The following is a 26,052-nucleotide window of genomic DNA, read 5'->3' as shown; positions in this document are numbered from 1 at the left end:
GGCCATACCATCCACCCTTGATTGACCTCCCCTACAGCCATGCTTTGGAGCTCAGTGGTGCCTTTTGCGGCGCACTCTGTCGCCTGAGCTATCTCAATCACTTTTTCCAATGTTGCAATGGTTTCGGCCAGGGGTTTCTTCCGATATTAAGGTTTTGGATTCCACAAACCAGCCAGTCATGCAACATGTAACTAAACTAGGTACCAAACTCTCAGTGCTCAGCGAGCTGGTGAAGCCTGGCTATGAAGGCAGAGACAGACTCTTCATGGTCCCTCACTGCAAAATTTAACTTATAACATTTATCGAGGGCCTTGGTTGAAATGGTCTTTGACCAATTTCACTATCTGGTCAAAAGTCTTTGAGTCGGATGCCTCCGGGTTGAAAGGTTCCAAATCAAATAATATGTTTGGTGCCTGAAAACTGTCAGAAGTATCACCCTCTGTGATCTCGACCGCAATAAAATAGCGGAGACATTCGATGGACTGACTCCAATCCCCAACTCCTTGGTCAAATGGGTCTAGTTTACCAATGATAGACATTTTTACTCACTGTTTAATAATTCCTGACTCTTGCTGCCGTTTCTCCACTTTCTCAACTGTTTCTCCCTTCCTCCCTCAATTCACAACATCCGTCGGCTGTGATGGCAACTTTTCCCTCATTGCCAATGCGGAGGCTCAGGGTATATACTGGAGACTTCCATTAATTGACACAGGGGTTTATTGTTGAAAGGCAAAGGTAAATAGTTAACAAATACAGTTTACAATCTAACCAGTCTTAAGACTCCAGCTCCGGGGTCCTGCTGCCAGGACCCCGTGCCAACTCTCTATTGGCCGAGGTTCACGCGCTTCAAGCAATTGGCCCCAAGCCAGTCACATGGTCCGTCAAGCTCTCCCCCCTTACAGGGGCCATGCTACCACACTATAAGACACTGATTTGGCCTCAACTGGTGAGGTATGTCCAATTCTAGACACTTTAGGAAGGATGTGAAGGCATTCGGGAGGAAAAGATTTCCAAGAATGATTACAGGAATGAGGGGCTTCAGTTACCAAAATAGATTGGAGAAGCTGGAGCTGTTCTCTTTGAAGATTTGATTGGGGATTTTAAAATCATGAGGAGTCTGAACTGAGAAGATAGGGATGAACTGTTTGCATTGTTTGAAGGATTGGTAACCTGAGGACACAAACTGAGGGGGAATAGTAAATAAAAACCTCTAAGACAATTTGTGGTAAAGCTTTTTATGCAGTGATTGCTTAGAATCTGGAATGCACTGCCTATGAGTGGGGTGAAGACAAAATGAATCTTGGCTTTCAAAAGGATATTGGACAATTATCTGAAGGGAAATAATTTGCAGGGCTTCAGCGAGGAGTGGACTAGATGGGCTGTTTTTGCAGAGACCTGGCATGGGGATGATGGGCTAAATGACTTCTTTCTGTGTTGTATCCATACAGTGATTCAGTAATTCTAACTGATGATATAATCTGAGAACTAGACAGTATTGGTGAGTACGTGGATGCTTAGATAAATCAGATATCTCAACTGTTAATGAATTGATTGACCAGAAGAGAGGTGGGGGCCACCACATTTAGGAAACAAATGGACAATAGACAATACTGAAAGCAGTTGGTTTGGAATTCTGGAAGTATGAGATCAAAATTATCTGAAGGGTATTCTTCATTTGAATCTGACTTGTCATCTTGTCTGATACTGATGGCTGTAGTCTGCATTTGAGATACCTCATGTTGATCTATTTTTAAATCATGTAAAGTACTGCACAACTAAAGTAGGATCTTTCAGCAATCTTCCAAATGTGAGAACGGTCGTATTTCTTCTCTTTGTAACAAAAACATTTAATCTAGATACGTGTAGATAGCCGTTATATAATTATCCAGATATTCAAAGTTTCTATTTGGTTTTATGAATTACATCATAAAATTTGAAGTATAATACTTCAAAACCTGAGTTAGTTCCTAAATTCCCATGGTGTTGTGCTAATTCTAGAATATATCTTGCTTTGCAAGCATTTAGAAACCAGGAAGTTACATGTGCAGATCACACTATAAGCATGTATATTCTGAGGATATGTTTCAATATAACCCATGCCTGAGAAGTGTTGAATGTGTTTATCTTCAATTCATGAAGAATATAAATCATGATACTTTTGGGGGGGGGGGGGGGGGGGTGAATCTATGTACAAAGAGCTGTGTCACAGTTTATACTCGATCTAACTATACATTAATATTATTCAAAGTAACCCCATTATTGGTGAAGAATCCTTGTTCACGAATGCCAGCAGCTGTTGGTAGGCAGGTTACCTACTTCTGAAACATCCATTAATATGAGAAATTACAAGATAGGGACAGTTTTCTGGTAGATTAGAAATCCAGGGCATTTTCACTATCCAATCTCTGGATGGGTAAGATAGAGATAAATGATAAATCTATTTCTTTTTTTAAATAAATTTAGAGTACCCAATTATTTATTTATTTTTTTCCACTTAAGGGCAATTTAGTGTGGCCAATCCACCTAACCTGCACATCTTTGGGTTGTGGGGGTGAAACCCACGCAGACATCGGGAGAATGTGCAAACTCCACACGGACAGTGACCCAGGGCCAGGATTCGAACCCTGATCCTCAGCGCCGCAATCCCAGTGCTAACCACTGCGCCACATGCCACCCAATAAATCTATTTCTAATTATATTTTAAATATGGATGAGTTCAGACATTAAAAGTGTACTTTCATAAAACATAATGTTATCAAGGTACTTCTGCACTTGTGAAAAATGCTGTCAAGACGATTGATAAAATGTAATCATTGCTGATTGGGTTTGGCCATTATCAGCTCTCTACTTATTCAAGTCAACACAGATGTTGATAAAGTGAAATGTGAAAGGACTACCAACTCTGTGGATTCAGTAACCTTTCCAACGATCATTGGGATCTCAAAATGTGTTTGCAAAGTAAGCTAACTAGCAAACTGAGAAAAAAAAAAGTATGGAATCATTCTTTCATATGAAATGCTAACCCCCAGTGAAAAAAACATAGGCCGGGATTCTCCGACCTCCCACCGGGTCAGAGAATCCCCGGGGAGAGGCGCGAATCCTGCCACACCGCCCTGACGACAACTCCCCTATTCTTCGGCGCCATTTTTCAGGTGACGGCGGGATTCCCGCCATGCCGGTCAGGCGCCATTGACAGCGGCCCCCCTGCCGATTCTCCGGGCTCCGATGGGCGGAGCATCCGTCCAGATTTGGCCAGTCGGCGTGAATTACTCACCTCACACACGGCGGGACCTGGCAGGTGAGTATGCGGGGGCGGTCCTCGGGGGGATCCGACCCTGGGGGGGCCCCACACTGGCCTGGCCCGCGATCGGGGCCCACCGATCTGTGGGCGGGCTTGTTCCATGGGGGGACTTCTTTCCTCCACGCCGGGCCCCTGTAGGGCTCCACCATATTGCCCGGGGGCTGGTACAGAGAGGAGAATCCCCACACATGTGTGGAAATACGCTGGCCGGCCTGCGCACGTGCGGAAATACACCAGCCGGTTCGCGCATGCGCAAGACCGCGCTGGTCGACCCGCGCCTATGCAAACTCCGACGTCCCTTCGGCGCCGGCTGGAGCGGCACCAACCCCTCCGGCGTCCACCTAGCCCCGAAAGTTCGGAGAATTCCTTACTTTCGGGGGCTGTTGACGCTGGAGTGGTTGGCGCCAGTTTTCCTGCTGACGTGGGGACTTAGTCCCCAGAAGGGAGAATCCCGGCCATAATCTTCTTCCGATTGGTGACATGAGAGAAACACCAGTGGAAATCAATGCAGGGGGAAGTTAGACAGTCTGTGAGCCCAAGACCTTGCTAACACCTGTCCAACACAGCAAGTTAAACTAAATGCTAGATTTAGTTTGAGACTGCCCTCCTGCTTGGGAATGTTGTGTGATGTGGAAGTGAGAAAATGTAACATAAGTAATTTTGCAAAAGCTGCCTTCTGAAAAAAGACTTATTTTACCTCAGATATGGGGAATAGGTGGAAGAAGAGGAAGAGAGTTACTCATTTCTGTTAAAATGAAATTCCAGATTACATTGGGGAGACCTAAAGGACACCAAAAACTACCCAGTCATTCAAAATGTTTTCACTGCTAGTTCTTCACACAAGTTCCCTAATTCAGACGCAGGTCTGTGGGGAGCATCGAATAGAAACTGGCCCATTTCCCCAGGATAACTGATTCAGCTGGTCAGAAGCCAATGTTTTCAGCAGCAGCAGCAGAGACCTGGCAAGTCATCTTATTGTTAAAAGAATCAAACCAGAATACCTTTTCTCTGCATAATTTACAATCTTCTCACAAAATTGCAACTCAAAAGTAACACAGTGCTCTCCTGTGATTAGAGTTGTTAATTACAGAACAGGCATTATCCATTTGATCATTAGTTTTTCACCATAAATTCCTGATTTTGACGCAAGCCTAGATCAGACTTCTATGAAGTGACAAATAAATGTAAAATATTAACTCCTGTTGTAAAAAATAATGGTTCACAATTATTTAATTAGGACATAGGAAGAGACTATGTAGCCCCTTGAGCTCCATCCATCATTACATTAAATCAAGGTTGACCTGCATCTGAACTCTATCTCTGCGTCTTAGCTCCAGGTTCACTGATACCCTTGGCTAACAAAATCCTATCAATTTCAGATTTAAAATGATTAACTGAGCTATCATCCAGTGCCTTTTGTGGAGATAGTGCAACACTCCTACCACCCTTTGTGTAAAGTGTTTTCCAAGTTCCCTCCTGAATGGTCTATCTTGGATTTTAAGGTTCTGTCTCCCTGTATTCTTCTAATAGCAGAAAACGTTTCTATCAATTCCTTTCAAAACCTGAAAGCATATCACCCCTTAAATGTATGTATTCCAGCGAAAACAAGCCTAGTTTATGTAATCTATGGCCAACGCTTTTTATGTATCAATTTTTTTATTATTTATCAAAAGTATATTTTATGTACCAATGGCACAACAGAAATTATTTAGAAATATACAAATTCTAAAACATATTCACAACTCGGGAGTTTTGAACAAAACATCAAAGTCAAAGTTATTTATAAACATTCAGAAAGAAAAGACACAAAGAGATAATGGGGGAAAATACATTCAAATTAAATATTTGGGCATCGCCATCTATCTGCGTGGCTTACAGAAGTCATCAATGAGTCACCTTCACCTGCACAAGACACTACAGCATAACTTCCAAAGCAACTCAATTCCAGTGTTAGCAGAAGCTTTTTGGGGCAAATAATATGTACAGAATTTTTACATTGAATAAACAGTTGAGATAGCAATTATTCTATGCTTCAGTTATGCTACTTCCTTTATTTTTAGCTGATGGATCCCTTTCATGATTTTTTTAAAATGAGCATATTCAAGATTGCATGAATTTTATATGTTAATACATATATACAGTTAAACAAAAAAATTGTGTCTGTGAAATTGCTTTCTTCTTTGCCATGAAAATGCCACACACTGCAGACAAGTCACTGCTTGTTGACAATATCTCATTTGTTTCCAAAATACTTTTGTCTTGCTGGCCCCTCATCCTAATTTCTACCTTATTGGTGTGTTAAAAATGTCCTCTTGGTCAACAGAACTGAGGGTGACAAAATTAGATATTTAATTAAAAGTGCTTGATCTCACGTCGCAGTAAACATGTTAAGGATGTTGCTCAAACACAAAACATCATTCCTAGCCTCACTGAAATTGGGCTTTCCTGCGTGGTGGGCATTATTTGCTCTCTTCAAGCATGAGTCAAACAGGTTTAAAACAGTATCACAAACACGTCTTCAAAGGTCTGTTCTGTATAGTTTCTCACGGTGACAGATGGAACCTTGCAGTTATGGCTGATGTGATAGCAGTTGAAAGTCTCAATGGTAATAAAATATAGAAGGCAGGGAGTAAAATTCTATGTACATAATGCACTCCACTCTATTTCACCACAGTCTTATTTCAAGTGCAACTGATGAGAGCTCCAGTTGGCCAGTTTGCTGATTCGAGCCAGCTGACAAGGTCTACTCCTCTGAAGTCTGTATGAAGCCTCAATTCAAATTCACCTGAAAGGAATATTAACAACACCATTTGTGAGGCTTGCAATAAAACCAATTCATCAGCACAAGCCAAGAAATTCATAGAAAATTATTTCTGTACTCTTCCTGACATTTCTCACCCATCTCTTCCTCTCGGGTTCTATGCTTTAAAACAGCCTAAAGCAAACAGGAAACATTTTGTTTAAGATTCGAGTCAGTAATGACATCTAAAGATCCACTCTCATCACATCAGGGGTGGTGAAAATGGGCATAGCCCCCCAAAAAATCTGCGCACTGCAGCGAGATTTCTACTCTGTTGGATTGGATGTGTTTATTGTCACATGTTTCCTCCTTTACCCATGAATGAGGAAAATGCCACCTTTTCCAAGGCTGTCAACAACTAATGGACTTAAAACATGGCTTTCGAATAAACCTTTAGGATTTTGGATTGAATAGTTAACAACCGAGATTCTCCGACCTGAGTTCGCCTCGCCACCGCTGCCAGCGAGAACAGAGAATTTGGCGCTCAATCAAAGCTCCATTCACTGCAGCAAGACCAGGGAATCCCACCGGCGTCAGCGGACGGGGAATTCCAGCCAATATGTGTGAAACATTAAATTATTTTTCATTGATAGTTTGTTTTATTAATTTAAAGAGTCCAATTCCTATTTTCCAATGAGAGGAACAAATGAGCGTGGCCATTCCAACTACCCTGCACATCTTTTGGGTTGTTTGGGGTGAGACCCATGCAGACACAGGGAGAGTAATTGATAGTTTAATTACATTTGTTGATCAATCAGATTCCATTTCACAAGAAAAACTGCCGGTGTTGTGAGAATAAGTGTGTGGGTGAAGGAATGGAACCAGGAAACACTCAGTTGAATACAGACATTCAACCACAGACATCTATTTACTGCACAAACTCAATACAGAAGCTGCTTTTTGTAGACAAATTGCTATTTTATCAGTGAAGTTAACAACTAAGTCTTTTTTTCCCCTTCATTCATGCCTATAAGATCCAATCATGCAATGAACTAGCAGCTATTTGAACTATACTTGAGCAACTTTGAACAGGGTATTGATACACAGCGAAGGGCCCTGGATTGGCACTTTCCTGAGTGGAACACAGAGGTGCCACTACTACTGCAATTAGCTTTAGATAATCTAGAAAACTACTTAGAAGAATATGTCACAAAATTTGACATAGCAAGAGCATCCAACCCTTGATGACCTTTTCCTCAGTGACCATATATGGCAGACATTGCCTGAAGAGCAAGTTACTGCAGAAGCTGGAAATCTGAAATAATGGCAGAAAATGCTGGACTTGCTTAGCACGTCTGGGCAGCATTCATGGAGAGAGATGTAAGATGAAAGGTCATCAACTTGAAACGTTAACTGTGTATCTTTCTCCTTGGATATTACTTGACCTGCTCTCATTTCTAGCATTCTCCGGCTTTATTATGGAAAGCCTTGTGCTTTCGGAGGAGGCTGTTTCAGAGGTGTAGCCAATTCTGAAAGCTTCCCGCTAAACCAATCAATGAATATTGGTGATTTATGAAGAATCTCTTTATAAATAGAAACATGGATACTGCTGAAAAAAGAGACACGCTGTTGAAGTTTTTCATCTTGCACTCGTCAGAGCAGCCATGAGAATGCCAAATTTAAAAGGGAGCAACAATTTATTTATATTTTTTTATAAATTTAGAGTACGCTATTCATTTTTTCCAATTAAGGGGCAATTTAGCGTGGTCAATCCACTTAGCCTGCACATCTTTGGGTTGTGGGGGCAAAACCCATGTAAACACGGGGAGAATGTGCAAACTCCACACAGACAGTGACCCAGAGCCGGGATCGAACCTGGGACCTCGGCGCCGTGAAGCAGCAGTGCTACTCACTGCGCCACCGTGCTGCCCAGGGAGCAACAATTTATACTACATGAGAAAAGATTTGTTGACAAGTTGACTGGTCAAGGCATTGCATGGAGAGAATGGAACAGGGTACCATTGTCCTGCACACTTTTGGTTAATTTAAAAAGGCACAATGCCTGCACATTTCCAATCAGCTGCTGACACATGTGTCACTGTTTGTATGGCAGTGGAATGTGGAGTTTCTCTGTGTCTCACAAACAAAAGACAAGACATCTGATTTTAATATTTAAATCAGGTCAGGAATCTGGTTAGCCCAGTTTTCCTGAGTTCAAAAACATAGCAGCCATGTGGAGATGAGACAGAGAACAATGAATCAAACAGGTGAGGCGTTTTTAGAATGCTGTCTTTGGGCCGGCGAGCAGGAATGTCACCTGAGCTCCTCAAGGTAATCTTCTATCACAACTGATAAAATTACCACACTCCTAAATCCATGATCCCAAATGTGCCTCCACCTTTCCCTCCTGATCCCTCCTCTCCCTCCCCCCACCGCACCTTCTGCCCCACAATTGCTCCCAGTCGACTCAAGCTATTCCTTCCCTCCCCCCACTAAGAATTGATGAGCTGACCATAGCCCTTTATCACCCAGTCGCTGGCTAGCCGATAAATCTGCTCAGCTGACTGGTGGGAAACATGATATAAAATTTCCTTTGGGGGCTTTTCCTAATGTCCTTTAGGGAAGAAAGTCTGCCGTCCATCCTTACCTGGTCTCCATGTGACTTTAGACCCACAGAAATGTGACTGACTCTCAAATGCCCTCTGAAATGGCCTTACAAACCAAATTGTTCAAGGACAATTAGGGATGGGCAATAAATGCTGACTCAGCCAGCAACGCCCACATCCCCTGAGTGAATTAAAAGAAAATTACAATGAGGTCCGGGAATTAAATTTGCCTGGACATCCATTTCATGTGATTTCTAGGTTTCTCTCCCCAGACATGCTCCATCTTCCTGTGAATTTTGGCGAGAATTAATTTGTTGCTACTATTTAATTCGAAATCTCTGTACAGTAGAATAGTGCTGATAAAGAACAGAAGTCTTAAAATGCAAAAGATGATACCTGTTGAATTTGGCCAACTGCCATCCTGCAATGTCAAGTGCGATGTTGTTTCTTGCTCGTTGGATTTGGCATCACTCTCGAAAAATGTTAGTGGCATTGTTCCCATTACGTTGCTGAGATAGCCTTTCCCTTCAATGTTACTGTGCTCCCATTGACAGGGTTCCTGAATCATTTCGTTTGCCATCTAAAAAAAAAATGGCAACATTAAAATAAAATATGAGTCCGTCAAAACTTTACTCATATTAATTTATCCTCAGTCCCATGACAGAATCACCAGTGTTTGCTACTAACTCAATGCTAAACATCTCTGCATTACAGTTTTAATGTTACAATTTTCTTGTGATTCACTGTCATGCATTCTCATCAAACTTTATTTTCCAAAGACATTTTAAAAGAATATGGACACCTACATAGGTGTTTAGAAACTATAAGGAGTTTATAATTAGGAAATTAGTCACCAATGAGCAGGGATGACAATCTTTTTTTTTCTCGCTTTAGCAGAATTACATTATGTAAGTTTTTTTTAAAATTTATTGTTTTGGCACAGACGCTATAATTGAGCAGTGAGAGTTACGGGGTGATTCACTGCTAAATTAACCAGACCGGCTACGATTGACATAAGAGTATAAAGATGAAATATTTCTGCAACTTATAGTGTGGGTGTTACAAGTCAATAGTGGTCTTTTTGGCAGATTGAGTACCATGGAAAGACAAATTTCATAGTTAAGAGTGGACGGTCGGAATTCAACCAAATTTTTATACCTGAAGTCAAAAGTGTTTGTAGAAATGATTCCAAAGTGAAAGTAGCAAGGAGGGTTTCACTTATGAATTGTACAACAATTTTGAGTGACTAGATTTCGAGATTTATGTCAAGTGATCCTTTCTTCGACCAAGCAACAAGTAAAAAAGCTCAATCACTAACAGAACTTTTCACTAAAATGTTTTCTTGAAGTATGACAGTGCTTTATGAAAGTGTGCTTTGTCACAAATCATGAAACCATCCATCGAACACAATCAGAACACTCGAATCAAGAAAGTAGCAGATTGGCAAAAAAGCTGCCCAATCAGCTCTCAGCTCTGGGCAGTGGGTAACCCAAAGTGACTAGGAGACAAGAACAGATAAAAGTAAGCAGGAAAAGAAAGTGACTCACTCAGCAACACTGACTTCTCCAGCCATAAGGCGAGTTTGAACTCGATTATTATTTTTAAATTTAATGGCCACAAAACAGATGAAATTACATTGAGCTTTCCATGTACCACAATGCATCATTTTCACAGTACATTCGGCTGCATCTACTAACCTCGGCAACGTCATCTGTCGTGAGAAAGCTGTCTGCTGCACTGGTTGCTGTGAAGAACAAAACGAAGCAAATTCAGTACAAAAGCAGTGGATATCCAAATCATGCTACAGAGCAACGCGTTTCCCTCCTCACCCCTACCAAGACAAATACATTCCGTACAGGCAAGTACTCTGTTCCATTCTTCTTAAGAAAAGGTTTTTAAACATGCTTTAAAGTTTGGATTACATTAATGCTGAATACAAATGTAAAACAGAAAAACACTGTTAAATTAAATCTGATACATAGGTAACTTATTTTGGGGAAATTCAATTCATTGTGATTTCTTAGTACTGATTGTCACCTCTTTCAGAAGACAATGTTTTAAGTGTTTTGTTTAACAGAAATTATTTCTGAAGTACAAAGTATAGATGCAATAATACTCCTCCACCACCATCTTCATCATCATAGAATCCCGGTCTCAAACTAATCAGAATAATAAACAGTCCATAAATAGAGAAAGTAATTATAAAATTGTAATGCTCTAAGAAAGAGGGGCTTAAAAGAGTTACATGGTGAGGATAGTGAGTGAGGGTCTAATTTTAAGGTTTAGTAAAATGTGACAGTAGAGCTGTATTTCTGGGGGACTGTGTGCAAAGCAGCACTGCGGCATTAGAATATTTCCATTGAACTAGAAAAGGCTTAGCCTCATACATCAGAATTCTCATTTACCTATGCAAATATTGCTGGCAAATTTTGCATTTTGGGAAAATATATCAAACCAGATCTGACAGATATTTTATTATTTCTCTTTCAAACTAAACAAACTAAACCTAGACTGTGGGAGGCACGTGATGAGAATGTTGGGATCCACAAAACACAACTTTTAAAAGTGGATTCTGAGGTTTCACTTTGCATTATTTTTGCTGCTCACTGCTAACTGAAAAGTGTATTTCAATTTGAATATTATTGGCAACCTGGGAGATGGTAGCTAGATACCTTGCTACAGTGTTTCTCAGAATCACTTAAACATGGTTTATTCTGCACTAAAATGTATCAGTCAGCCTTGGCTGACTGTTAGTAGTACTCTCACCTCCAAGTCAAAAGGTTGTGGATTCAGTCACCACTCCAGAGACTTGAGCATGTAAGACAGTGCTGAGGGACTACTGCACTGCCAAAGGTTCCAGCTTGCTGGAAATTAAGGCCCTGTCTGCTCTCCCAGGTGATTGCAAAGTATCCCATGACACTATTTGAATAAGGGTAAGGGAGGTGTCCAGGCCAGTACCTTCCCCCAACCAACATCTCGAAAACAAATAATCTGGTTGCATCGATACGGATTGTGGCACCGTGTATGCAAATTTACTATTGGATTCCCATACATTACTTCAGTAACTACATTTCAAGGGGTACTTCAATTAGTTTTTTTTAGGATGTCATGAGTCGCTATACAAATTCTTTGTTTTTACTTGTGCTTAGAAGTTAATGCTGCTTAGGCATTTATACAGAGAGTTGTGCAATATAGTGTAGAAAAGTAATGATACAATGTATCATATAGTAATGGAACTTCAGATTATCCCTAGTGACCTCCCCAGGATGCTGAATTGCTGATTTAAAATCATCTTCCCTGAGAGTTGATTGACACTTTACATTTTAGATCATTGTGACGTGTAGCAACCAGCAGGTAAAAAGGGAAAGTTGTACAGTGTAAGAGAGAGATTGCAGCATTGCCATTTAAAATACTTTTGAGACCATTCTCGAAAGGCAAAGATCCCCAGGGGCAATATTATTTTTTTACATTAGTTCATGGGATGTGGGCATCGCAGGCTGTGTCAGTATTTACTGCCCATGCTTAATTGCCCTTGAGGGGGCAGTGAAGAGTCAACCACATCACAGTGGATCTGGAGTCACATATAGGTCAGATTTCCTTCCCTAAAGAACATTGGTGAACCAGATGGGTTTTTTATGACAATAGTTTTATGTTTATCATTAGACTTTTAACTCCAATTATTTATTTTATTTTATTCAAATTTCACCATCTGCAGTGGTGGGATTCGAACCTGGATCCTCAGAGCGTTACTCCAGGTCTCTGGTTTACTAGACCAGTGACAATACCACTACGCCACCACCTTCCGATACATGGCAACCTCCAGTGCATAACATGCATGATTGAACCTCAAAACCTCAGCGGATTAAGATTTGAGTGGAACAAGGATAATGCTGCGGAAAATACTAGAAGTCCAAATTGCAAATTTAGAGATAATTGCATCTCATTTGCATCTACAAGGGGCTGTGGAGGCCCAATAATTGAGTGCATTCAGGCCGAGACTGATGCACTATTGGATTCTGGAGGGGGATGTGGGGATGTTGAGGGAAGGTTCAGTTGAGGTTTAGAAACAGCCATGATTGTATTGAATAGAAGAACAGGCTCGGGATGCCAAATGGTTCCTATCACTGATGTTCTGTACCGATAGAAGAATCCCAAGGAAAGTAGTTCATTGTTAAATGGCTCCAAGGTACCTTTCAAGAGATGGAAATATTCAGAAGCTCAGAAACTGGCTGCATTTGAGCATCTTGTACTAACCTGCAGGGGAGGGCATGGGAGAGATCTGAAATGCGTACAGCTCACATGTGCTGACAACCTGATCTTCAGATTCTCCTACTATTTCATTCATAGTCCAATCAGTCAGATGGTCTTCCGCTGAGCATGATTCCGATGGAGAGAATTCTGTCGCAAAAATGAGAGCAAAGAAAATAAGTTCAACAATGCAAGTGTGTGACATGTTCATCATCATACTACCAGCTAACACTCATAGGGTATGCAGTTTGAGAAAAAGCTACTTATTTCTTTTCTATAGAAGCAAAGCTTAACCAATACTAAATGACAAATTTTCCAAGCTGCTTTTTATGCTGTTCTGGGAAATTCAGTGTATTATGCTACAGTTGGCCACAATATCACCGGGCTAGAGATAAAATATTATAAAGAATCCCGCTCATGATTGCTTTACAGTGTCTCCTGCGGGAAAGATCCCATACAGAAAGACTGTCCACTGAACTGAATGGTGATTCTCTGGCTCAGCATACTGAGTAGTCTGCCATTTCTCAATGGCTATGCTTACACCAGGAAGGTTGCTTCTTGGGTGAAACTAGTGCCATTTTATAAACCGATTTAGTTTTTTTTTTTAAACTTAAGAGTACCCAATTATTTCTTTTCCAATTAAGGGGCAATTTAGCATTGCCAATCCACCCAACCTGCACATCTTTGGGTCGTGGGGTGAAACCCATGCAGACACGGGGAGAATGTGCAAACTCCACATGGACAGTGACCCAGGGTCGGGATTCAAACCCGGATCCTCAGCGCTGTAGGCAGCTGTGCTAGCCACCATGCCACGTGCCGTCCCTGGATTTAGTTTATTTCTAAAGAGTTAAAATAACATCGCAGAGCATCAAACGGTTCTCTTAAAAGCTTGTATGCTGCAAAAATAATGTTAATTTTTAAAGTGGTTTTGTAATGATGCCTAGACGAACAGTTTTTTTCAGTTTCTCACCTCCTATATTTACTGTGCTGTCAACCACCATTTCCTGTGATGCACACTGTTCTGGTGCAGTGTATGTGGTGTGATCAATTGGTAGTTTAGGTGCAACAGATTCTTGTGCTTCTAGTTTGACCTTTGACTTAATATCCTACAAAGATATAAAGAAATCATGTTTTGTTTAAACAGAAATAGTTGCAAAATGTTATACTTGATTGAAATCATTTGTATAAAGAGTAACCCATGTACTGACCCTTTTCCTGCTCTTGCATTTTGAATCTTTGGATGACCTAGACTTCTTTTCTGTCGAAAAACAAAACCATGGATCTAAGTACTCTATGCTCTTATTTCACTTTCAAAGTATGAAGAAAAACAGGGGGCTCAAGTACCTTTTTGATTTGATCTGTCAAGAGGTGGTAGCATTCTGTACACTCGAATAGCACTGGAGCCTTTGTTGACACTCCTGTCCTTCACTTCCTCTATGTCAGGCAGTGAATTCATGGCACAACGGAAATTGGCTTTCCATGTTTTAGGCTCAGGTAAATCTATTCCTTGTCTGAACCTCCCTGCAAAAAAAATGGAAGAATTTTAAGACAACTGGGCATACATGGGCATTCAGATTGGATTTCCAAATTTGGTAATTTGACAATGATCATCAACTAAAGAAAAACCGCTTAAATATTTTCAATCTTCAAACCATTCCATGTTTCTGGCGTTCACTCTACAGTGTGTTTTTGATGTATGGAAATGGAAATGATCTGCTGTCCGTACTGAAGTAGCAATAGCAAATTGAAGATGAGTTAATTTAAGGCCTCAGATTGTAACAGCAGATCACAGAACCTGTCATTTTAAAATGTGCTGCAAAGCCAAAGGCAATGTGACGAGAAAGTAGGCCTTGCACAAGGATCATCCAAAATCAGATTGGATCAAATATATCTGCATGCTTCTTTTGTAAAATCAGCTTTGGCCAATGCCAAGATTTATCATTTGTTTCATCTACATTTAGCTATGGAGACAATGTTGGATATTTGTAGGTGATCTTAACAGGACTGACTTGCAGAGAGGACAGTATTATCAGACTATTTTTCATACAGAACTTTGATTTGTTAGTTCACAAACTGTGTAATAAAAAAGTTCTATATGCATGCACCAATGTGAAGGCAAGAATAATGTTCTCTACCTGTATGTATAGCCCAGTTTCTGAAAAGACTGGCATCTGTTTCCATGCTCCATCCATGGCGGGCAGCATGTTTCCATGGAATCTGGAACATCTTCTTTTCCTGCATTTTCAATGGAATAAATGAAGTTGATGTGATCACTTAATAATAGTGGCAGATAAATTAAAGTCAGTAATCCAGCAGTAACAGTCATGGTTTTTCAGGCACGAAAAGTGGTGGTTATCCAGCCAGGGTATGCCATCAAGACGTGTCTAGTCAATAAATTCTATGAATCAAGAACTCAACATTTCAGATCAGAGAGTTTGCATTAACAGATTATGCAATGCTGAAATACTTTACTGTTCTACCCCTATGTATTGTATTTTCCAGGTAACACAATGTGGTTTTGTCACCCAGATTGTTTCAAGCATGTGATGTGGTCACATGTTTCACTGCAAAAGCTGCACAGAAGCAAGAGAATCCAAACCTCTTTTCCCACCTCTTCCAAGTCATAAAGGACAAAGGGTTTGTACCCTTTGCAGAGTGGGAGGAAGAAATGCCTCCACTTGCAATCACCCATTTGTGAGTAAAATATACAGAAATATTATTTCAATGTTAATTAATTTTTCAGAGTTGTGCATCTGTGGAAAGCATTACGTTAAACAATAGGCACTTGCCTTATTAATCCAATCCAATCCAGAAATTGCATTAGAATTTATCTGTAATTCCAGCCAAGATCTCATACGCATTCTTGCCACAGGCATATTTTGAGAAGAGTACTGGAAAAATAAGCAAAATGTTAATATCTGCAACACAGGCAGCACTGATCCTTGCATTACCCCAGGAAAATGCCCATTTCTCTGGTCTGTAGTTGAGTTGGTTGAGTAGTCAGGACAACGGCATTGTGTGACTGGCAAATGCACCCGGGAGGGGAAAATTTTGGCACACTTCTATTTCTTATTCGGCCGCTCAGTTCTCTGTTGGGAAGTCCCCATGTGTTGGATGGGAAGCGAATTTTATTAGTCAAAAAGCCGTGCAGTTCTCACTGACCTAAACTCTCATTGTCATTTGATTGAGCTGACAACTGCGATGAAGTTTCCCCGACCTAAAATATTGCCTACAAGGGATCAGTTGTGTTATTCAAAGACTGCATTTCCAAAATTCAATTCTAAGCGAGTCAGATTTGTTGGGGTGTGTCTATAGCGTTATATGTAGACTTTAGCCACTCTTAACATTACTTGTCTCGTTTTCAAAGAATTTATTGCAGTAGAATTGAACTCTAATACTTTGAAAGGTTATCTGAGTGTGTGTACGTGTTATTTCATCAAATGCAGGACGGGTTATGCCACTAGGCGGACATGAGGCGACGTGAGGCGATTAGACACGGAAGGGCGGTGCTTCCTGAATTGTGAGTGTGGCCCACAGTGGAATCCGGAGAGCTATTAAAAAAATAAACCTCCCGCTTTTCAGCAGTAGGACACTGTCAACAAACAAGTTTAACCGTCAACCTGTGAAATTTCAAGACTTTAATGTACAATATCATGCATGCTTCCTTTTTAAAATGTCCATCCAACTTTATAATTTTTTGCGACTGCAAACGACAAAGCCGCATGCATGAAGCGCAAACCACATACGTGCGGGTTTTATTTGCATGTAGACGTCTTAAATTTTGCAAAGTGTCTTAATTGAAGCGCCTTTTAACATACACGGTACTGAGATCCCACGCTGCACAGCTCTAAGTCTTAAACCCAATTAAGGAAAATAACAGCTTGCTGTAAATCCAATATTAAATTATCACCAAAAATATATATTTTTAAATTAATGATTATTATTGCATGATCAAAAACTTGACAAATACGATGCTCGGTTCAATTATTTCCCTGCTATTATTTCTTCACTACTTCCGCCGTTCCGATTAGTTAAATTGTTCCAGTGTACAGAAGGTGCATTACAATAATTATTTGAACTCTTTCTCTTTACATAATAGAGGAGTTCTAATAATTTTTAAAAATCTTATTGCAGGATAGATTGCAACCTAATGCAAGACAATTATTATTCCTTGATCATTTCTTCTATAATTAGACCTAAAATTTAGCTTTCTTGGATTTCATTAATTTGCACAGTTCCTCAGACATTTCAATTGTTGCAAACTTGTGCCTGAAGCGCATCCGGTACAACGCGGGCAGGTCCATTACATTACATCCATGTACAAAACAGCAAAGCAGCTACCTGAAGTACAGCCGGTGTGAAACTCTGTACAGCTCTTGGCGACCCGTTCAACAAGATCTCCTCACTCGCTCTGTGGTTCTCAGTACCTTGATCGCTTCATTAAAAATCAAAACAGGACGCGGGATTTCCCACTAACGCTCATGATAGACTCGACTGGCCAATAAGAGCTCTTGGCAACTGTCCCAAATTACAAGGGCGACACCATTGGTAAGGCTGTAGCTCTCATCATTTCGGGGAAATCATGCTGTTTATATTGCTTCGCAGCGAATGGGGGAAGTACGCCGCCACGGCAGGGAGTATAGATAAACAAGCACTAACATAATGCAACAGCATGCATTATTTTTTTGATAAAAGCTTCATTTATGTGACGTTCTTTCTATTTTTGCACAGTTGATTCGTCTCTCTGATAATTCAACTTCTATTTGTCTCAAGTCCTTTAAGTTTCAGCATAAATAAATCATTCTACATATTTGTTTTGTGAATCAAAACAACACAAATTACACAGTGGCATACTACAAAATATGAATCTTGCAAAAGATTACAAATCTCTCACATCTGAACATTTATAAAATATATACTGGCATTAAATGTATCACTTAAATAGAAAAATATACTTAAAAACAAAACAGCAACTTAAAGTTTGTGAGGCTTCACCGAATAAAATGTTAGGGTCCTGTTAATGGAAAATTGCACTCGTTTCATGCGACCTCATGTAGACCCCTTGGGAGAGATTTTAACTCATACTTGCACAGTATTAAAGTTGAGTCCCTATTGTTCCTGGTAATCATACATACAATACAACTATTTATTAACTTCAAAAAAGCTACTTTTGTATTCACAGCTACCATTGCTGCCGAGATCTTGTTTTGTTACATCACAATATGTGATGCGACCATCAATTCACACGAGACAGAGAGTTAGAACAAAGAACAAAGAACAAAGAAATGTACAGCACAGGAACAGGCCCTTCGGCCCTCCAAGCCCATGTCGACCATGCTGCCCGACTAAACTACAATCTTCTACACTTCCTGGGTCCGTATCCCTCTATTCCCATCCTATTCATGTATTTGTCAAGATGCCCCTTAAATGTCACTATCGTCCCTGCTTCCACCACCTCCTCCGGTAGCGAGTTCCAGGCACCCACTACCCTCTGTGTAAAAAACTTGCCTTGTACATCTACTCTAAACCTTGACCCTCTCACCTTAAACCTATGCCCCGCAGTAATTGACCCCTCTACCCTGGGGAAAAGCTTCTGACTATCCACTCTGTCTATGCCCCTCATAATTCTGTAGACCTCTATCAGGTCGCCCCTCAACCTCCGTCGTTCCAGTGAGAACAAACCGAGTTTATTCAACCGCTCCTCATAGCTAATGCCCTCCATACCAGGCAACATTCTGGTAAATCTCTTCTGCACCCTCTCTAAAGCCTCCACATCCTTCTGGTAGTGTGGCGACCAGAATTGAACACTATACTTCAAGTGTGGCCTAACTAAGGGTCTATACAGCTGCAACATGACTTGTCAATTCTTAGACTCAATGCCCCGGCCAACGAAGGCAAGCATGCCGTATGCCTTCTTGACTACCTTCTCCACCTGTGTTGCCCCTTTCAGTGACCTGTGGACCTGTACTCCTAGATCTCTCTGACTTTCAATACTCTTGCGGGTTCTACCATTCATTGTATAATTTATAAAATTTGAAGTGAACAGTGGCTTTAATGAACTAGAACGGTGCCTGCCTGCGACTGTTCTGCACTGAGAGCCGCCTACAGGACAGTTGCTCTCTATACCTCCCCTCAAGGGGGTGGAGCCAGGGCGGAGCCCACGAGGGCACCAACATGATACAAGCGGTGTAATACAGTACAATGGTCCATAGGTGGAGCCCACATGGGCAACAGCATAGTACAATGTAATACAGTGCTGAATGGTTACCATAATACGTTCACCACAATATGTAATATATAAAAATAGGAGAATAGAAGCAATTTGTTTCCTGCAAGGTACACATAAAAGTGAGCCAAACTTGACAATTGGCAAAACTCCCCTAGTAAACGACAATTAAATTCTGTGTGGTCTGAGTTCATATTGAATTAACAGAAATTAAACTTTGTTGACCTAATGGAACACAGCTGGACTTCAGGAGAATAAAATTCTGTACTCTGGGCTGCACAGTAGCACAGTGGTTAGCACTGTTGCATCACAGCGCCAGGGTCCCACATTTGATTTCCACTTGCGTCACTGTCTGTGCAGATTCTGCACGTTCTCCCCGTATCTGTGTGGGATTCCTCCAGGTGCTCCGGTTTCTCCCCACAATTCCCAAAAGACGTGCTTGTAAGGTGAATTGGACATTCTGAATTCTCCCCCTGTTTACCCGAACAGGCGCCGGATTGTGGCGACTAGGAGCTTTTCACAGTAACTTCATTGCAGTGTTAATGAAAGCCTACTTGTAATAATAATAAAGATTATTATTATTATAAAATGTTCTTACAAAACAGCACATCATTTGACTATGAAGGAATCCACACAGGTCTGCAAGTAATAAGTTGAAAGCTACATCTGTAGATGCAGATGTGGCTTTTTCATTTTTACTAACAGATCGCCTCTGGAAAATGTCACATGACCAGGGATCACATTGCCCACATAGTGTTGCGAATGTGTAGTTTGTAGATACATAGAAGATAGGAGCGAGGTAAGTCATTTGCCCCTTCGAGCCTGCTCTGCCTATCAATATGATCATGACTGATCCTTTATCTCAACACAACACTCCCTGCTCTGCCTATATCCTTTCATGCCTTTAGAGTCTAATGTCTATTTCCTTCTTAAATATATTCAGTGACTTGGCCTCAACAACCTTCTTTAGTAGAGAGTTCCACAGATTCACCACCCTCTGAATGAAGAGGATTCTCCTCATCTCAATACTAAATGGCCAATCCCATACAATGAGACTGTGACTCCTTTTCTAGAACCCCAGCCAGGAGAAACATTGTCCCTGCATCCAGTCTGTTCAGCCCTGACAGAATTCTATACGTTTTAACTAAATCCCCTCTCATTCTTCTAAATTCCAGTGAATACAAGCCTAGTCAACCCAATCTCTTCTCTTATGACAATCCTGCCATCCTACAAATCAGTCTGGTGAACCTTTGCTGCGGTTTCTCTAAGGAAACCCAAATAATTCATGTGATTTAGATTGTAACTTTTAGGTTGGAGATTAAAATGTTAAATGTAATATAAATGGAAAAAGCTTGGGCAACAAACTGATAAGCAATTCTAAGGTAAAGGCCAAGTAAAGAAGCTAAGGTTTAATTGACTTGGGTTTATCCTGCAAAGTCATCTCATTAATAGAGGGGAAAATGAACATTGAATGATTCATCTCTAAACTTGTAATGGAGACAGGAGGTCTCAATAAAGCGTTGTAAAATCTGATCAGTAATATAAATTATTCATATGGCTTACAGAATGAAAGAGGAGCATGGAAGCTAAAATAGTTTATTTGCATTTCTGTTTGAGAACATCCCAAAGTGTGCCACGTTGTCATGGAGATGGGGTAGAAGGACCCTTTCTTTAACTTTTCAGTGTGTGTTTATTGACAGAAGCAAGTAGTTCAGTTTGGGGATCAGAGGCTGTAGCCACTTTGCTTTAGTATAGGCTGCATTTTAACAGATTGGGAGAGACAAGAAAAGGTGATAGTCAATTAGGCCTACATTTCAAGCAGAAAAAATACAACTTCATTGTTCGCTGCACGAAATACAGGTGGGGCTCTATTTAGTTTGGATTTTGCGTGGAGAAAGCAATTCAAAGATTTGTTCTACCTTGCAGCTACTGGTAGAAATATATAGTGCTCCTCACAGAGCCATGTGTGGCAGAAAGCAGTCAGCAGTTAGTTTGGAAAGCTGTGGGAGGGCAGTTGAGTATCTGCCGACAACTTTAACAAGAAGCTGAGGCATTCACATTTGTGAGGCCTGTAAAAACCATGTTGAGGGTAACATAGCCAAAATGTTAATGGAAGGACCCCATCAAATCTTTACCTCACTGAATAGGCAGTTCAGTGAGCCAGTTCAATGAGGAATATTAAAGTGAATTCCTGAGGGCTGTGACAAACCTCCAGGGTTGGTCCCAGAAAAATGAACGAACTTTCAAGGTTTCCTAAGATAAGGAAATTCTTGCGCGGAAGTAAAAAATAGAGCTGAGTTTATAGCATATGTTTTATAAACTACAGAGTCACGTTTGTGCGCTTGTTTTGTTTAATTTCTCTGTACATACAATAAAATTGTTTGTTTGACAATGTGAAATTTTGTGAGATAGTTCTGATAGTTAATTTCCCGGTGTTTGGATTTATTTTTAAATATTAGTGGGCCATTAGTGGGTCATACTTCAATACACACGGAAAACAATTTGAAAATGGTGTGTGTTTCTGAACTGAAGCCGAAACTGACAGGGGCAGTTCAATTTGTAAAGTTTCCTGAGCCAACAATTATACAAGGAATGACTTATTTACTTAACATTTAGGCATACAATTTGATTGGGTGAAGTTAGCATAGCATGTTCGTGTTGTCTCAAGCAGCACGTAATATTTGTGTTGCTTGCTAATTATGATGACTCGGGAATGTAGCCTGTAGTACCCTCACTATCCATTAGCTGTATACCTGTTTGGAAGACAGGATTTCAGGCTCTGAAGCCTCTTTGTCAGCCAACACTTCTAATGAGGCAGTCTGGCTGCAACACCAACCACCTCACTGCTCACATTAATCACACCCTTCATTATGTTTCGCTCTCCTACAAATACTAAACCACATTTCACTGCTCCTCCCTCTCACCCTACACACATGTTCACCACGATTGCAATCTTTAGCTTCCCACATTTTGCATCTTATGCACTGCATACCAATCCTGGTGCAATTATAAGCTCATTCTCTAAATATCTCACAGGAGGTTTTCGAGGGAGGTATCAGGCCCGCTTGCAGGCCCAACCTCACCACAAAAGGAGGTGCTGGCCGGGGTTAGGAGAGGGTCAGTCTGCGATTACTCAGCATCCCCGCATCCACCGCACTCTGGGGTAGGGAATTCCACAGATTCACGACCCTTTGAGAGAAGAAATTTCTCCTCATCTCTGTTTTAAATCTGTTACTCCTTATCCTAAAACTCTGACCTCTCATTCTAAATTCCCTCACAAGAGGAAGCATCTGCACCATGTCTACTTTGTCAATACCTTTTAACATCTTATATACCTCAATTAGATGTCCTCTTATTCTTCTAAACCCTAGAGTATAGGCCTAAACTGCTCTATCTTTATAAGACAAACCTCTCATCTCTGGAATCAATCTAGTGAACCTCCTCTGAACTGCCTCCAATGCAACTACATCCCTCCTCAAGTAACTGTGGAACTCTTTACCGCAGAAGGCTGTGGAGACCAAATCATTGAGTGTCTTTAAGACAGAGTTAGATAGGTTCTTGATTAATAAGGAGAGCAGGGGTGATGGGGAGAAGGCAGGAGAATGAGGATGAGAAAAATATCAGCCATGATTGAATGGTGGAGCAGACTCGATGCCTAATTCTGCTCCTATGTCTTATGGTTTTATGGTAAGGGGACCAAAACTGTGCACAGTACTCCATATGTGGTCTCACCAATGCCTTGTACAGTTGCAGAACACTTCCCTGCTTTTATACTGTATTCCTTTAGCCATAAAAGGCAAAATTCCATTTAACTTCCTTATTACCTGCTGTACTTACAAACTAATTTTCTGAGATTCATGCACGAGGCCACCCAGATCCCTCTGCACTGAAGCACTCTGATGTTTCTCTCCATTTGAATGATAGGTTGCCTTTGTATTTCGATTTTTTCGACCTTCTGGGAAAGTATATGTCTGCATTTGTGACAAATGCAAACTTAAATGTTATACACAAAATAAACTTTAAAAAGCCAGTCTGACTTGAGTACTGACCTGGGAGTCTGCTATGACCAGTCAACCGTTAATAGACCTGAATGAGTCAGAGGAAATACTGCTAATGGCTTCAGGTGTCTCATTTTAAAAAGCATGGATAACAGCCTGAATTTGGAGCAATCAACACAAAATTATACTCTGGCCCGGGGACATACGGCCCTCTCTTAAATACACAACCTACACTTTTCACAGCAGAATAATAGCGAGTTACATAGTATAATGTTCCTGTTATTTTCAACAATTTGATGAGATCCACATTCTCATTTCCATTACAATACAAGATGTCAAAAGTATAAATAAAACAATTTTAAAATGGCCCTCTCACACTCTTTTGATTTGGAATCAGGAATTCACACATCTTCAAAATTCCTCATCATCAGCAATTAATTTTTGATCGAACTTAAAAGATGCCTCCTTACAACAATCACACTTTGAAATGCTGGGGTACAGGTTAGATTACACAACTGGATTTTAGCAGTAGGATAATCTATAATCCAACTCCACTGCAAATATCCTGTCATACATCGAAGGTTGAATTTTCCGGACCCCTGCTGGACTGTTTGCAAGTGGAGCGGTCATAAAATTCCGCTCTCCACCCTCTCACACCCCCCCCAACCCATGCACAATGTTATGTGGTGTAAGTGAGACCTTGGGCCTCGAGTCCCCTCTGCCCTAATTGAGTTCCTTAATGAAATGAAAATGAAAATCGCTTATTGTCACAAGTAGGCTTCAAATGAAGTTACTGTGAAAAGCCCCGAGTCGCCACATTCCGGCACCTGTTCGGGGAGGCTGGTACGGGAATTGAACCGTGCTGCTGGCCTGCCTTGGTCTGCTTTCAAAGCCAGCGATTTAGCCCTGTGCTAAACAGCCCCTAAGTGGCTAGTTATTGGCCTCTTAATGGTTGCTTCCTATCTGACCTCAACTTTGAGGCTGGCGGTGGAGTTCAGAGTGGGGGCATACCCGCAGGTCTCCCTGCTCGGCCCTCAGGCACGAAAGTGGGGTCACCTCCCTCAAGGACCTCCATCTCACATCAGGTGCCCCCTTCCCCAAGTTCCCCTCCCATAGGTGCTACCTCTCTCCCGCCCCTGCCAGCCTCTCCAGCAAGATTCCCACACGCCCCTTTCCTCCAACAATTCCTCCCGGGCCTCCCACCCTGCCATAAGACACCCCACACTTAACGGGCCTTGGATTCTGGGATTTAGAAACTGGGAACTGTGTGTAGTTACAATTCTGGCCACCGCTGCTAATGGCACTGTTGTGATTGCATAGCAGCCAGCCAATCTGATTGGCCACTAGCTCCCTGAGGCAGGACTTCCATCGGAATAAAGTTTAAATGGCATTCCCCACCAACTCTTTGGGTGGCGGGGCAAGAAACCATGCTAGCCGAAAAACCCTGCTCGAAGTCACAAGCAAAGGCCAACCCGAGACCCATTGAGGTAGTGACCCTGGTCTCCAATGGCCCAATATTTAAATTCTCATCTTCATGTTGCTCACCTTCACCTTTCCCTCTTACCATTTTCTCCACAAACCCTCCAAGCCCCTGAACCTTTAATTCTTCTGACCCCAACCTCTTTGCGAATCTCTCCACCTTTTGCTCCAATATTGTGGCTGTGTCTTCAGGCACTTAGGCCGCACTCTCTGAAATTCCTTCCTTTCTCCACCCCCAAATCTTCAAAATCCCTCTTTGCACATAAAGCATTTATTAAAGACTCTGACTTTGGATGGAATATTCCAAATATTAGGTTAAGTGCCGTTTTAGGTGTGAAAAACAGTGCAAATCCCGCTGGATCCGTCAGTGTGATCCGGACTGTAATTTTCAGGCACTTTTGAAAAAATATTCCCCATGTAGAAAATGCTGGGCCTGTGGCACGAACCATCTGATTCACCCGTCCCGGAGGTCACTGAGCAATTCTATCAAGGGGGCGCTGCATTTAAACATCTCCACAACACCTGGTCTTGGTCACAGCAGTGAAGAAGCCTGCTCTCCACTTTACAGAGGGGTCCTCACCTATCTGTTGGATACCGTGGAAGGCAGAAGGTCATCAATCTACTCACAGGCTGTCAGGGGACCCTCCAGCAAGGCGATGAACACTGCATGGGAGACGGTGGCCACGTTGGTGAGTGCCAGCAATCTCTACAAGAGGACGGCGGTGCAATGCTGCAAAAAAATGAATGCCCTCCTCTTCTGCCTGGGTCACCATCTTGTCTTCTCACACCACTCCCCCTTTCAGTCATTCTTCCCCATGCTGCCACCTACCAGGACCCCACCACCTGACCTCCCACAAGCTTCCTCATCTTGTCCTGGCGTCTTCACTGCTCATGCAGCGTGTCCATACATGCCAGGACTCATCGCCATTTCACCTGCTGACATCAGCCCCTTTTTTCTTCACGCAGGATAAGCTTGCTCACAACTGCCGCGAGCAACCAAAGACGGGTGGTAGCATGACGGAGCTGTGTATCCTTACTCCTCTTGAGGAGTGAGCCCTGGAGCTCGCAGGGGAGGAGCAAGAACGCATCTGTGCTGAGAGCGAGATAGGCCTGAGAGAGAAAAGTGAGGAGCCTCTGCACTTTCATCCAGCTGCCCAAACTCACACGAGTGCTGTGTGTCCCAGAACTTTGCCCCAGCCATGAACTAATACCATGTCCCTTCCTTTGCAGGAAAATCATTTGCCTGGTCCATCCACCAGCAGGGATCCTGCACCACCCCTCCACAGCAGTTCAAAGGAGCAGTTGGAGGAGGACACAGAAGATGCATCACAGCTGTCCCCTGCACCCTCCACCTGCACAGAGACACATCAGTGGGCGACCTTAGCAGGCAGGCTTCTGGGTCCGGTGAGAACCACACTGCTGCTGATGCACATCAGGCAAAGGTAGGAAGGTCG

At 41.7% G+C, this 26,052-nt stretch overlaps 1 protein-coding gene and 1 long non-coding RNA gene across 3 annotated transcripts in view; one reads left to right on the top strand and one right to left on the bottom strand.

Annotated features, from left to right (window-relative positions):
* Nucleotides 1-4,938: 4,938 nt before the first annotated feature.
* On the bottom strand, nt 4,939-17,376 carry LOC140427038 (interferon regulatory factor 1-like). Its single transcript, XM_072512471.1, has 10 exons — nt 17,237-17,376; nt 15,685-15,786; nt 15,031-15,130; nt 14,240-14,416; nt 14,104-14,153; nt 13,866-14,001; nt 12,902-13,045; nt 10,345-10,391; nt 9,044-9,227; nt 4,939-6,086 (listed from the first exon to the last, which is right to left on the bottom strand). The coding sequence occupies exons 2-10, from the start codon at nt 15,769-15,771 to the stop codon at nt 5,983-5,985; spliced, it is 1,029 nt and encodes a 342-aa protein (XP_072368572.1). The 5' UTR covers nt 15,772-15,786; nt 17,237-17,376; the 3' UTR covers nt 4,939-5,982.
* LOC140427039 (uncharacterized) overlaps nt 15,406-26,052 on the top strand; it is a 23,862-nt gene continuing 13,215 nt past the window's right edge. Inside the window, exons 1-3 of one of the 2 annotated variants that reach the window (XR_011948368.1) lie at nt 15,406-15,589; nt 16,342-16,415; nt 18,078-18,182. This is a non-coding gene — a long non-coding RNA (uncharacterized lncRNA). Of the gene's footprint in view, nt 15,590-16,341; nt 16,416-18,077; nt 18,183-26,052 lie in introns of those variants that run through there. The other variant, XR_011948367.1, reaches the window with a different exon arrangement.

This window comes from Scyliorhinus torazame, chromosome 7 (assembly GCF_047496885.1).
Source record: "Scyliorhinus torazame isolate Kashiwa2021f chromosome 7, sScyTor2.1, whole genome shotgun sequence".
NCBI classification, from domain to species: domain Eukaryota; kingdom Metazoa; phylum Chordata; class Chondrichthyes; order Carcharhiniformes; family Scyliorhinidae; genus Scyliorhinus; species Scyliorhinus torazame.
The sequence above is the reverse complement of the archived record's forward strand: the minus strand, read 5'-3'. Positions and strand labels throughout refer to the sequence as shown.